This window comes from Cyclopterus lumpus, chromosome 9 (assembly GCF_009769545.1).
Source record: "Cyclopterus lumpus isolate fCycLum1 chromosome 9, fCycLum1.pri, whole genome shotgun sequence".
Lineage (NCBI taxonomy): Eukaryota > Metazoa > Chordata > Actinopteri > Perciformes > Cyclopteridae > Cyclopterus > Cyclopterus lumpus.
Window position 1 is genome coordinate 13,182,213 of NC_046974.1, and position 11,798 is coordinate 13,194,010.

An 11,798-nucleotide genomic window follows, 5' to 3' on the forward strand; every position below is an offset into this window, starting at 1 on the left:
ATGTTATTGGAGTTATTTATCATCTCTAAAACATAAATGTGTAAGTAGGCCAAACTAATCACATATATTCTCAATATACTTGAGTATATCTATTCCATTCTAATGTACACCTCTATGCCACTACGTCAGTGCACTTTTCATCCCATGTACCGTCCTCTGGAGATCTCAAATGGGCGTGAAAAGTAAGCCTGAGTATTGCTTCTTATATACAGTCTGTGTATTACAAAGAAAACGAGCCGCTCGCTGTTTCACTAGAGGGCGGAAGCACAGACTCGCCGGATGTTAGCGCCGGTAAATATTGAGAAGAAGAGCGAACGCGGGTCTCATTTTTTACAATAACGACATTGTGTTCAAAGTATGCGGTAAGAATACGAGATTTCCATTACGGGACGTGTAATAGAGATATGTATTCAGCGGTGCAGGTATTTAAACTACGTCCGCTACACATGTGTCTCGTTTCTGTTGTGAAAGCACGCGCCTTTTCATGCTAGCCAGCTAGCTTCTCACTCGCGAGCTGAACGGAGCTGTGAGTGACGTTTGCGTGACGTGAACAGGTGCCCTGCGCCGTGTCGCCCTTTTTCTGAGCACGATGGCGACTCAGAGGGTGCTGCCTCAAAGCAAAGAGTCTCTGCTGCAGAACTACAACAAGAGGCTGAAAGACGACATCCGGTCCATTCTGGACAACTTGACAGAAATTATCAAAACAGCAAAGGTACTTGAATGTTTCTCTCGCTAACGTTACTACTTTCTCAGCTCATTTGCACGTGTTTTATGTGTATTACTTCTGGTGGAAAGCAGGACATAAGACTAATAATATCCCTCCGCGTCCTGTCTTTCCTCTCTCTTAATGTGTGACGTGCTCACTCTGTCTGCTCTCTCCAGATAGAGGATGAGACGCAGGTGGCCAGAGCGACCCAAGCAGAGCAGGACCATTATGAAATGCACGTGAGAGCTGCCAACATTGTAAGTATTGCACAATGCTCAGTTGTCCAGAATATGCAACAACTCAGTTGTTTTTAGCAATCGTGTTAGTATTGTATTTCATAGAGAGAGGAAAGATGGGAGACTGCACAGAGAAAAGTTGTATGATTATTGTATTAAGGAATTCAAATGTACATATTGCACAATGCACTTATTGTAAGTCGCTTTGGATAAAAGCATCAGCCAAATGACATGTAATGTAATTTGACATTTATAAGCACGGTGCTTCTGCCTTGGCCTTCTCAGTCATATTATGCATACTGTTTATACTTATTGTCTTGTGTGTGTGTGGGATGACTGAATAAAAATACTTCTGAGTGTTGGCATACTCTGAGTGTTGTTGTTTTGCTACCTTCTGAAGTAAATGCATTGAGAAGCAAGCACACAAGTTCTCTCAGCCAACATTTGACGAAGACTTAATTTGGGTTTTGCTGGTTTCTGAATGAATGTAATTGGCAATGCTTCACTTGGAGCTGTAAGGTTGAAAAATAATAATTGTATTCACCGCTGTCTCACAGTATTACATGTAAGTTCTGTATTGACTCGTTCCAAAGCTTCATACAAATGATGTTTTATGGTTGTGCCATTCCTGTAAATGGAAACATTGTTCAGTTTGTACTTGCTGACTAAGGACTGCAGTGTTTAAGACGTTAAAGATAAAGTAAAATGCATGATTTATTTCTGACCCTGATTTCCCCACTTCTGTGTTGGAACAGGTACGAGCTGGCGAGTCCCTGATGAAGCTGGTGTCCGATCTGAAGCAGTTCCTGATTCTGAATGACTTTCCCTCGGTGAACGACGCCATCAGCCTCCAGAACCAGCAGCTCCGCTCGCTGCAGGAGGAGTGTGACAAGAAACTCACCTCACTCCGTGACGAGATCGCCATCGACCTGTATGAGCTAGAGGAAGAATATTACTCCTCCAGGTACAAGTAGGCTCATACTTGCCCCCATCCCACTACCCCTCTATTGTCCCATGCCCTGCACCATGTACTGTCTCACATTCACCATTTTCATTGCTGAACCCAAGGAAGGGTTTAGTTCTTGCCTCATCTAAATCTGACACTTTTGGGCTTGAATTTATCTCATTGTCATATCCAGACATTCCCATTCATCAACAGAGATCATTGCTGAGGGTCATTGTGATGGAGAGCATCTCGCTAAGTGACTATTGATTAGTAAGTGCCTTGAGTTTTTCTGCTCTATGACGTTTGTCATAATTGGCCCAATTTGAGAGGATGTTCGCAACAAAGGGGAATTCAACTGAATATTAGCTGTGTAAATGTATCCAGCTCTTGAACAATCACAGTTCAACATGTACCTTTTTGGTTTTCAAACTGCATTAGTCAACTGCATTGAACTCTCTGAGGGCTTGAATGGTGATGGGATGCATTTCATAATTGAGAAAAGAAAGTTTGTTCGTTGATCTACTGCTGAGTTTATTTCTAAATGCTTTCCAAAAGTGTTTGTCAGGCACATGGGAGTGAGGCCTTTTCACATAGTTAATTCATTACTAAAATAATTTTAATAGACGTTACAACCAGAGTTAATCAAAATCCAACAAATTAAAGCAAATGGTATTTTCTACATGGATTCATTTTTAGATGGCTGTCAGAAGACTGAAGTGTTCCAAAACAAAGCTTTTGTAGGGAATCTCCTTTTAGACGAATTACACATTAAATCAGAATATTAGTATATATTTTATAGATGTATCATTCAATATTATTTATATATAATATTCAAATCATAAATGTAGAGGTGATGACCTGAATGGTAGGTTTTAAGGATGGACTGTGGATGAATGCTTGGTTCAGACAGTCAAATTAAGTCTTGCAGTTATTTATTTTAGGTCAAATCTGAAAGTTTCTCAAGTAGACCTTTTTTGGGGGGGGTAAAAGCAGTTAGGTTCTCATGTTTAAATGATTCCGTCCTTAAGACCACAAGTGACTCAAGCTGTAATCTGCAGGCAATATCGATCACGCGTGTGGTTGCACTTGTATACCAGTTTGTCCCAGCTGTTCCATTAGAAACCAGAATGATTAAGAAATAAAGTAGACAAAACACTGTAGTAGTGTGTCTTGTTTTCTGTGAGAAAGTATTAAGAAGTGTCTTTCAGTTCTGTTTGGAGCATGCTGGGTGTGGGCCTTCCTTCCTCCCTCTGCTTTCTCCTCCATCAGCAACTAATCACACTTTGTTGCTGAATAGCTGATAAGTGGCCCCTCTAACCACAGTATCTAATTAATATGCAGCCATTTTAGGTGTTGATTCAGTTTCCAGTGCTTCTGCATAACCTCCATGCTTCTATCGTATGGGTGCCTTTCATGGATGAATGTGCTTATTCTGACCTGCCGCTCTCGTCTGCTTCTCTCTTTCTGTGCTGCGCTGATTCTTTGCCTCCTACTGGTTTCCGCTCTGCAAAGCTACAGTCAGTGGGACAGCACTGATCTGCCACTGTACGAGGCCTACCGCCGACGAGACAGTTGGGCCTCGCCAGGCAGCAGCTGCAGCTCTACCCAGGGCGACCGAGAGGATGTGGAGGGACCTCCTTCTCAGGAGACAAACCCCCAGCACCACCTCAACGGACACGGAACTTCCTCTATAGAGAAGCTGTGAGGAAAAAAGAGGACTCTTGAGTTTGTACTTCGGTGGTTTGGCTAATTTAGTTAGTGTGAATTAGTTTATTTGGTCTGCCACTGTAGACTAAAACTAACTAAAAAGTAGACTTTGGCAATGAAGATTTGCAAAAGAGTGAAATATAGAATCTGTACTAAATATCTGGAAAGTCATTAGAATCAGTGATGACCTGTGTAACACATCAGATGTAACATTCCCCTCATTTTAAATGACTTTATAAATCTGCATACATTGATTTATATACTGCATATTGAAGTAAAGCAAAAAATGCAGACAACTTTTTTTGTAATACTGTTGCAGCAGTTAATTACCCGTATACTTTGTTTTCCATTTTTAAGTCTGACTGAATGAGTTTATGTTCTTACATTTATTTTGTAATGTTTTTTTACTTCTAAGCACTAGTCACATTAAAGGACAACCTAAATCTTGTAGTTTTACTTTTTTATTCTTTTGAAAGCCTTTGAAACAGTTATACAACTAAAAGTAAACATTTAACAGAATAAAAAGCAAATCATTCAGAGCAAGAATACCACTCAATTTAATCTTTTTTCAAGGTGATTTCTTGGTTATCAGACAATCCTGAGCCATTTAAGCCATGTGATTTCCTCAATGTGGAATTATCCTTAAACATGACATGCAAATTTACTGTTTACAGTTAACCACAGGTTTTAAAAAATATTTACAAAGCACTACACTGGCTTGGGGGTCCTTCTTTTAATAGTTGATTGAGAAAATCAGTCTGCAAATTATCTTAACTCATCTGAAGGCTTCAATCTTTAGAAAGATGAATTTCAAGTTGAGTAAATTATTCTTGTAAAAACAACATCAAGCTCCTTAATATCGGCGATTCATCTTCTTGAACTTCTCATAATGGTAGTCATCTGTTGCCTTTTCGTTGTTTGGACGTTTACGGAAGTTGGCTGGTGTTGAAACTGGAAACAGAAGGTATAAATCAGATTATGTTTCAGAAGACCAGTGAGCAAATGTTTTGCTATTTGTAGAAACAATCAACCTAAATCATGTTGCTAATGCCAGAGTAAATAAAAACAAGTACAATTGTATATGCTTCTGTTTAAGTGTGCTTACACAGATTCTAGCAGTATTTTACAGTCTATTGTTACTGAGCTGGTATACAAGAAGGAACCGTCTCTTACCCTCTGGACCCGGTTTCTCTGTGTCCCCCACACGCAGCGGCCTGGCTTTGGGCTCTTCTCGGTGTCTGTGGTGCCTCTGTGGTGCGTTAACATCCTCACGATAGACTGAGAAAAGATATTTACATAATTTAACCAAGATTTCACCTCATTACCTTAGGGTGTGCTCTCACTATTTGAAACCCTATGTTGACAGATTGACAGGACTCACAGCGGTTGTGTTGGACGTAGTTGACGGCGATGTTGGTGGGTACAAATGATGTGCCTTGGTCTTTTTTCTTGTTCCTTTGTTCTGCTAGAAGCTTGGCTTTTGCATCCTCCGTCTGGATAATGTTCTTTATCTTTGCGCTGGGAAAGAAATCACAGAAGCAGGCTGTCAGTAACAGTTGTATCCTGTCTGTAAGCTAGTCACTTCCATGTGACCAATAATAACTCCCATAATCTCCTATACGTACTCAATGCCGAGATCGACTTCAGGGATCCCACTCAGCATCTGATTGGACAACATCTCCTCTGTCTTCTTGGCAGAATTGACTCGGATGCTCTCAGGCAGCTCATACAGGTGGTCCTCTGCATTTTTCACCTTAACTTTCTGTTCCACGGCTTCCACCAACCCCTTTTTCTTTTTCAGTTCTGTCTCGATATATTTCATCCTATGAGGGTAGATTTATGAAAGGAAACACTTTGTTGTTATGAAGCCCTTTGTAAATAACTCAGTGAATATCCATAACTGTGTACTAAATGTTGTGGATGTCAATCTTGCATCTTGTCATTTTATATGTGCTCTTAACAATTGCAGGAAATGCATTAACCTTTCAAATTAAAATGAGACCTTGATTTCTCAATGTAGAACAAATTAAGAAATAGGTGCTGTGGTTAAGGTGGTGATTGGGATGAACCTTTCACCAAAGAGTGAGATTGTGTGCACGTGTGTCTCACAAACGAAAAATAGACATACATGTCCGCATCTTCATCTCTTCTGTTAGTTTCCGCAGAAAAGGAAGTGCCAAGGTTCAAGTCTGTCTCCTCTTCTGTCCTGCAAGTGAAACAAAAGATCATCTGGAGTCAAATCAGTGTTATATATGATGACACACATTTATATGACATACTAGATCAAATACAATGTTAAATCACACCAAGAACATTCTTGATTAACTTACATGTCCCTATTCCTGTCTTTGGCTTTCTTCATATCGACAACTCCTCCAGTCTTCAGTTTGAAAGGGTCATTCTATAAGATTGTAAGATACAATGAATGAGACAAATAGACACACAAAAAACACATTTTAGTTAATCCTAACAAATACACATTCTAAAAAAGTTACTCACATCAGTTTCAGCATCTGGTGGCAGTTTCTCCCCAACCAACAGGGCGGTCACACTAAACAAAAAGGAAACCGCATGTTAGATAAGTCAATTGAAAACATGTGGTTACATAGTTTGAGAAACAGCATGACACGGTGAACATTCACGTTACCTGACTCCGGTCTGTCGTTTCCGCAAACTCTGTAGCTCTTTTGCCTCTTCTACTTTTGATCTAAACAACAACGAATACACGTAAATTATAAATGGAATGAAACAAAACAATAAAACACAATATCCGTTAATACATAGGAAGTTCTTGTTTTTAACGGAGGGCGCAGTTGGCTACTTTAGCTAGCATAACGTTAATCCAACGTCAGCAAGTATTTAAGCATTTTACCTGACTTCTTTAGTTATCTCATCCTCCTCCACATCTGACGAGTCCCTTCTCCGCCTGAAGTTTTTGCCAGACGGCATATTTGATGCAGCTTAACGTTATAGCGGAGCTTTCGAAAAAATTGCGCTAAACGATAGCAGATGGTTGGACGTTGAGGGGTGAATTTAAGCAAACGCACAATAATAGACGTCACTTCCGCAGACAGAATAAACTACTTCCGGTCTTATGTCACCAAAACAAACATGGCGACTTACAGGCAGGTCGTCAGGTTGTTGGGTATTTCAGCAAGGATTTCACGTCCGTAAGTTTAACTGTCCGTCAGTTGTGAGAGTGCGATGTCCTCTAATTTCACTTGTTTGATGCTTGTACGAATGCATCGACCTCTCACGTACCAGAGACGTTAACTTAACAGTTAGCTAACTGTTAGCTAAGTTGCAGAGTGACGCACAAGGATTATTACTTATTAGAGCAGCGTGATGTAATGTACGTGTCTTTTACTGTTTTAAGTTAACTCTTACAATCTGAGTAAGACAGCTATCAACGTTTGTTTGTTAAGTTAATGCCGTACTATAACTATACTTATCTAAGTCCAACAACATTAACTTTACTTATATAAATAAATACGCCCCCTTCAAGTCAAACTATAGATAGTGGCCTTTGTCAGTGGCTCGTGAATAGCTTTGACTCCATGGGGTCTGTCAGGAAATAGCAGGCTGCCATTGGAGGGCGACCACTCTCCCCATGAGCTACAGCCGTCCTACTCCAACTGTTTTGTTAGAAAATAAACCTTATTGCATGTCAAAAGACTCCCTCCAAAGATTTTTGCGAAGTGGGTTTTTCGAAGTTACTTTGCTATCACTGTTGTATGCACAGTGTCTCTTATCTGATGTGGAGCTGTGTTATTCTTGTAATTTTGTGTCACCAATTAACCTAACCTGCATGTTTTTAGAGTAGAAATGTCCCAGCCCACTGGCAAATTTGACACCAGAACTGTCTTTGAGGTGACAGTAACAAATCACTGCACCACTGTGCCACACAAAAATGATAATTTATATCCCATGGTGTATATGTGGATGTATTTTCATGTCAGTAATCACAACATTCTAAATTTAAAGGTGCTTTATAATAAAAGCTTATTTATATAATTTAGTCAAACACAGACATGTATTGCGGCGACTCCTTGTCAAGGACAAAGAGAAATGATGATTAAAGAAAAAGGCTTTTTGTGAATTAACTGATCCTCTTTGAATCTATTACTCCCTCCCATGTGGTAGGGAGGAAATGAAACAGGCTTGCGTGGGCAGTGAATATTCAGTTCTTAGCAGTATCAATTTGTTACTAACGTGTGATTTTTGCTGTAATAGCCTTTTTAATCTCTTCTTTGGGGTGTGTCAGTCTCACAGTCAGTGGCTATCAGAGCGCCGGATTACACTGGCCTTCACATAACACAGCAGTCCCAAACAGATGGCCACAAAACCCCCATTGGGTTGTTCCAGGTTTGTATGCCTGCAACATCCTCATAGCTGTCTAACTTGGAAAACACTATATATGACTTCATTCTTGTCTTTATGTTTTGTCTCCTTCCAGGAAGGACAATGTTTGTGCAGACCCAGGACACACCAAATCCAAACAGCCTAAAGTTTCTGCCTGGCCGCACAGTTCTTGAATCCGGGACTATGAATTTTGCAGGCCCTCGGGACGCTCACTGCTCACCCTTAGCCAGGTATATTCCAGGTCACTGAATGAGAGTAATACATTGATTTCACACTGATACACATTAGCAGGAAAAATTAAATTATAATATTGATGTTTACTGTGTTCCCGGCATCTCACTCCGAAATTGAATGCAGCCTTTATAATTTCTGTTTGGTAAGATTTATTCACATGCCATACCAGTTGCATTAGTACCAAAGCAACTTATGCACTCACAAAATAAGAAATAGCAAAGACTTATGTGTGCTGCTCAGGTTTTCCTTGAGTCTGCAGACACTGTCCTTAACGCTTATCTATCCAGTCCAATGCCTTAAAATGTGTGAAACAATACATGATTAGATTATGTTGCTTGTTTGAGCTTTTGCATCTAATTGAGCTTCAAATAATTCACTTGTAACAGCAGATGTATGTGCCGTAATGAATAATATATTAGATTAAAAGTTTGACATACTCTGCTGTTTAAAAGTTTGGAATCACTTGTTATGTTGATGTTTTCTTCTTTACTTCAATAAATAAAATAAAAACATCCATGAGTAAAGAGGACTGTCTATGATCTAAAACCTTGAATGACATTTCAATAAAATAGAATAGCAGTCCCCTCAGACATTTGACTGCAATGCGACTGTAATATTTATGGCAGGCGATCCCAAACTTTTGAATGGCAGTGTATATATAAAAGACATCGAGTCATAGTAATGTTGTCACGATACTGACTTTAACTTTGATACAATGCCTTGAAAAAATATTAAATACAACAGGGGAATATTGTCACAACATTGAGGGCATACAATTTTATATTTAAAAGGTAAATAGCAGTGTGTGTGTGTGTGTGTGTGTGTGTGTGTGTGTGTGTGTGTGTGTGTGTGTGTGTGTGTGTGTGTGTGTGTGTGTGTGTGTGTGTGTGTGTGTGTGTGTGTGTGTGTGTGTGTGTGTGTGTGTGTGTGTGTGTGTGTGTGTGTGTGTGTGTGTGTGTGTGTGTGTGTGTGTGTGTGTGTGTGTGTGTGTAACACAGCTGGTTTGATTCTGAAGCAAAAAGTATTGAAGCAGTTTCAAATCAGTAATGATAAGTTTTAATGCTTTAATATTTAGTCAATTGTTTGATATGTTTGACTAGTGCATGGAAAATGTGTATGTTTTCTTTGAGTTTTTAAGCATAATATTTATAATTTGTTTGGGTTGTATAGCCTTTTTTATATATTTTTTAAAAAATTAAACAAATTGTAAGTGTCAAATAACCTTGTATTTCATTCCAAATGTAAACAGAAATCAGTAAAGTTCTGTGTTGTCTTCAGACAGCTATTTAGGATTGAGGGAGTCAAGAGTGTCTTCCTGGGCCCCGACTTTATCACCATATCACGGGTAAAACCAGGTCAAGTTTACATGAACCTCATAGTGAAGCACATCATATTGTCATTGCTTGGAATAGCTTGTTTTCTTTCTGTCTCTGTTTAGTCTGATGAAAACATGGAATGGAAAGTTATCAAGCCCGATGTATTTGCTGCCATCATGGATTTTTTCACTTCTGGACTTCCTGTAGTCAATGAGGACAGCACACCTAGTGCAGATACAGGTAAGGATTTCTACCAGCTGTGCGGGGAAAACACTGAAATAGACAGAATGGTAAAGGCAAAGTGTTTCTGAATGCCAAGACATCTTGACTTGTCTTTTCAGCACCATCCGATGATGATGATGAAGTAGTTGCTATGATAAAAGAACTGCTGGATACTCGAATAAGGTGTGAAGATGCAATCTAATATTATACCAGCATCTGTTTCATGTTACCTCAGATTTATGTCCTTTCTCCACACGTATTAATGTTTTTCTCCCCCCAGGCCAACAGTGCAGGAAGATGGAGGTGATGTTGTGTATCGGGGGTTTGAGGACGGCATTGTAAAACTGAAGCTGCAGGGCTCCTGCACCAGTTGTCCCAGTTCCATGGTTACTTTGAAGAGTGGAATCCAAAACATGCTGCAGTTTTACGTCCCCGAAGTTGAATCAGTGGAGCAGGTTTGTTCTCCTGCCAGAGAATATGTATTTAACATGCCAGATACATTTCAGAGCAGCCAAGACTTTAAAAAACAAATGTTTACGTTGTAATTGTGTACGTTGTATAAGCACTGTATTTTGTATTATTTTTTATGATTAAATAACTATTTAGAATGGCACTAGCCTTGTCATTACTCAGAAGTGTAGCTGTATTCAACAATGTAGGATGTAATCACACCATTTATAGATATATAGATATATATATTTTGTGAAGATATCCTATTTTACAAATATCACTGGGTATATTCCATACCTCCAAAACACAAATATTGACAATTTGTTTAATTTCAAAATATAATTAATAAGTTTAATCTTATAATTAAGTATATACAGTAAGTATTTTAAAATAAATTATTTATTTTACTGGGAGCCAGTAAAGAGAAGTTAAAATATCTTGTTAATGCTTGCTGGAGTTTATTTAACGAAGATAGCGCATTAAAACAATGGAAATTAATACATGAACCAGCTTTTCAGAATCTCACTGTGACAGGAACCATCTAACTTCAGATATATGTCTAAGATGATAAAAGGCAGTCTTGTAAATATTAGACGTGTGCTTCTGGAAGTTTAGATCAGCATTATGTGGTGGGGAAAGTCAGTGTAACTTGAAAGTGTGTACTGACCGTGTTATTTTCTTCCACAGGTAAAGGACGAGGACGAGGAGGAGGCTGCTCAAGTTTGAACTGCACTGAAACCACATTTACACATTCCTCCCTCCCCCAGCCAACTTCTTTACTGCAAGTCATAGTTGCAATAAAATGAGCTTTAGTATTGCATAGCTGTCATCATCATTCATCCAGATAATATCTTGGATTTGGTGACAATTTTCTGCCAAAGGGAGACTAAAGAGCCCAGAAATACAAACTGATAACTGTAGAGCTGCAATAAATTGTATTTATTATTTCACATTGTTACACCTTTTGAATCAGTCACTAGTCAAAAGATATACAGTATGTATATAAATAAAGTTTGTTCAAATATTTGATGACTGTCCTTCCTCCTAATCTAATTGCATTATCACAATGTTGCATGACATAATGTAACATTAATCATACTTTACTATACTATCATATGTACTACATACTAAACACACACACATATATATATATATATATATATATATATATATATATTTATGTGTGTGTGTGTGTGTATGACATAATACAAAGAGCTGATGTCATGACAAATGTTTGTCAGACTAGTTAAGTATTTTTCAAGAAATTACTGATGGATGTACCTACAATTTTGCACCCTTGGAGTTTGAAAACATTAACAGAACTTTTGGTGACTTGTCAAAATGGTGTGTGGCTAGAGGATTTAAGACAGGAGACATATTGTAGTATGTGTATAATAATTTAATCTAAACGGTAATCGACAATTAGTTATAGTGTTGCATTGATTTACGAGATTCTACATTGCTTAGCGGTTGACAGGGAGAACAGGCCAGTTATCGCTTAGTAATGTTGACTCTAGGTGTGTTGAATAACCAGTCTACGGATATGCATCCTGATGCCACGTTTGCTCCCGAACCGCCTGAGTCCAGAGTAGGCAGCCACCTCCGGTTAAGCCATCGCG

The 11,798-nt window shown here is 38.8% G+C and overlaps 3 protein-coding genes across 5 annotated transcripts; 2 read left to right on the forward strand and 1 right to left on the reverse strand.

Annotated features, from left to right (window-relative positions):
• The first annotated feature begins 238 nt into the window (after window positions 1–238).
• On the forward strand, window positions 239–4,036 carry med22 (mediator complex subunit 22). 3 transcript variants are annotated; one of them, XM_034541425.1, is made up of 5 exons: window positions 239–291; window positions 555–712; window positions 883–963; window positions 1,698–1,906; window positions 3,401–4,036. In XM_034541425.1, exons 2-5 carry the CDS (start codon window positions 590–592, stop codon window positions 3,591–3,593), a joined length of 606 nt encoding a protein of 201 aa, XP_034397316.1. In that variant the 5' UTR covers window positions 239–291; window positions 555–589; the 3' UTR covers window positions 3,594–4,036. The 3 variants fall into 3 exon arrangements, with proteins under 3 accessions (XP_034397316.1, XP_034397317.1, XP_034397314.1); XM_034541423.1 differs by having other exon boundaries at window positions 251–362; XM_034541426.1 differs by lacking the exon at window positions 3,401–4,036 and having other exon boundaries at window positions 239–712; window positions 1,698–3,048.
• A 92-nt stretch (window positions 4,037–4,128) lies between these two features.
• c9h9orf78 (chromosome 9 C9orf78 homolog) lies at window positions 4,129–6,656 on the reverse strand. Its single transcript, XM_034541421.1, has 9 exons — window positions 6,468–6,656; window positions 6,243–6,302; window positions 6,095–6,146; window positions 5,926–5,996; window positions 5,724–5,801; window positions 5,221–5,418; window positions 4,977–5,113; window positions 4,769–4,873; window positions 4,129–4,546 (listed from the first exon to the last, which is right to left on the reverse strand). The coding sequence occupies exons 1-9, from the start codon at window positions 6,542–6,544 to the stop codon at window positions 4,449–4,451; spliced, it is 876 nt and encodes a 291-aa protein (XP_034397312.1). The 5' UTR covers window positions 6,545–6,656; the 3' UTR covers window positions 4,129–4,448.
• A 7-nt stretch (window positions 6,657–6,663) lies between these two features.
• nfu1 (NFU1 iron-sulfur cluster scaffold homolog (S. cerevisiae)) lies at window positions 6,664–10,997 on the forward strand. The gene is made up of 8 exons (XM_034541422.1): window positions 6,664–6,765; window positions 7,860–7,960; window positions 8,052–8,187; window positions 9,470–9,536; window positions 9,630–9,747; window positions 9,849–9,912; window positions 10,010–10,184; window positions 10,867–10,997. The coding sequence occupies exons 1-8, from the start codon at window positions 6,707–6,709 to the stop codon at window positions 10,903–10,905; spliced, it is 759 nt and encodes a 252-aa protein (XP_034397313.1). The 5' UTR covers window positions 6,664–6,706; the 3' UTR covers window positions 10,906–10,997.
• Window positions 10,998–11,798: the final 801 nt, after the last annotated feature.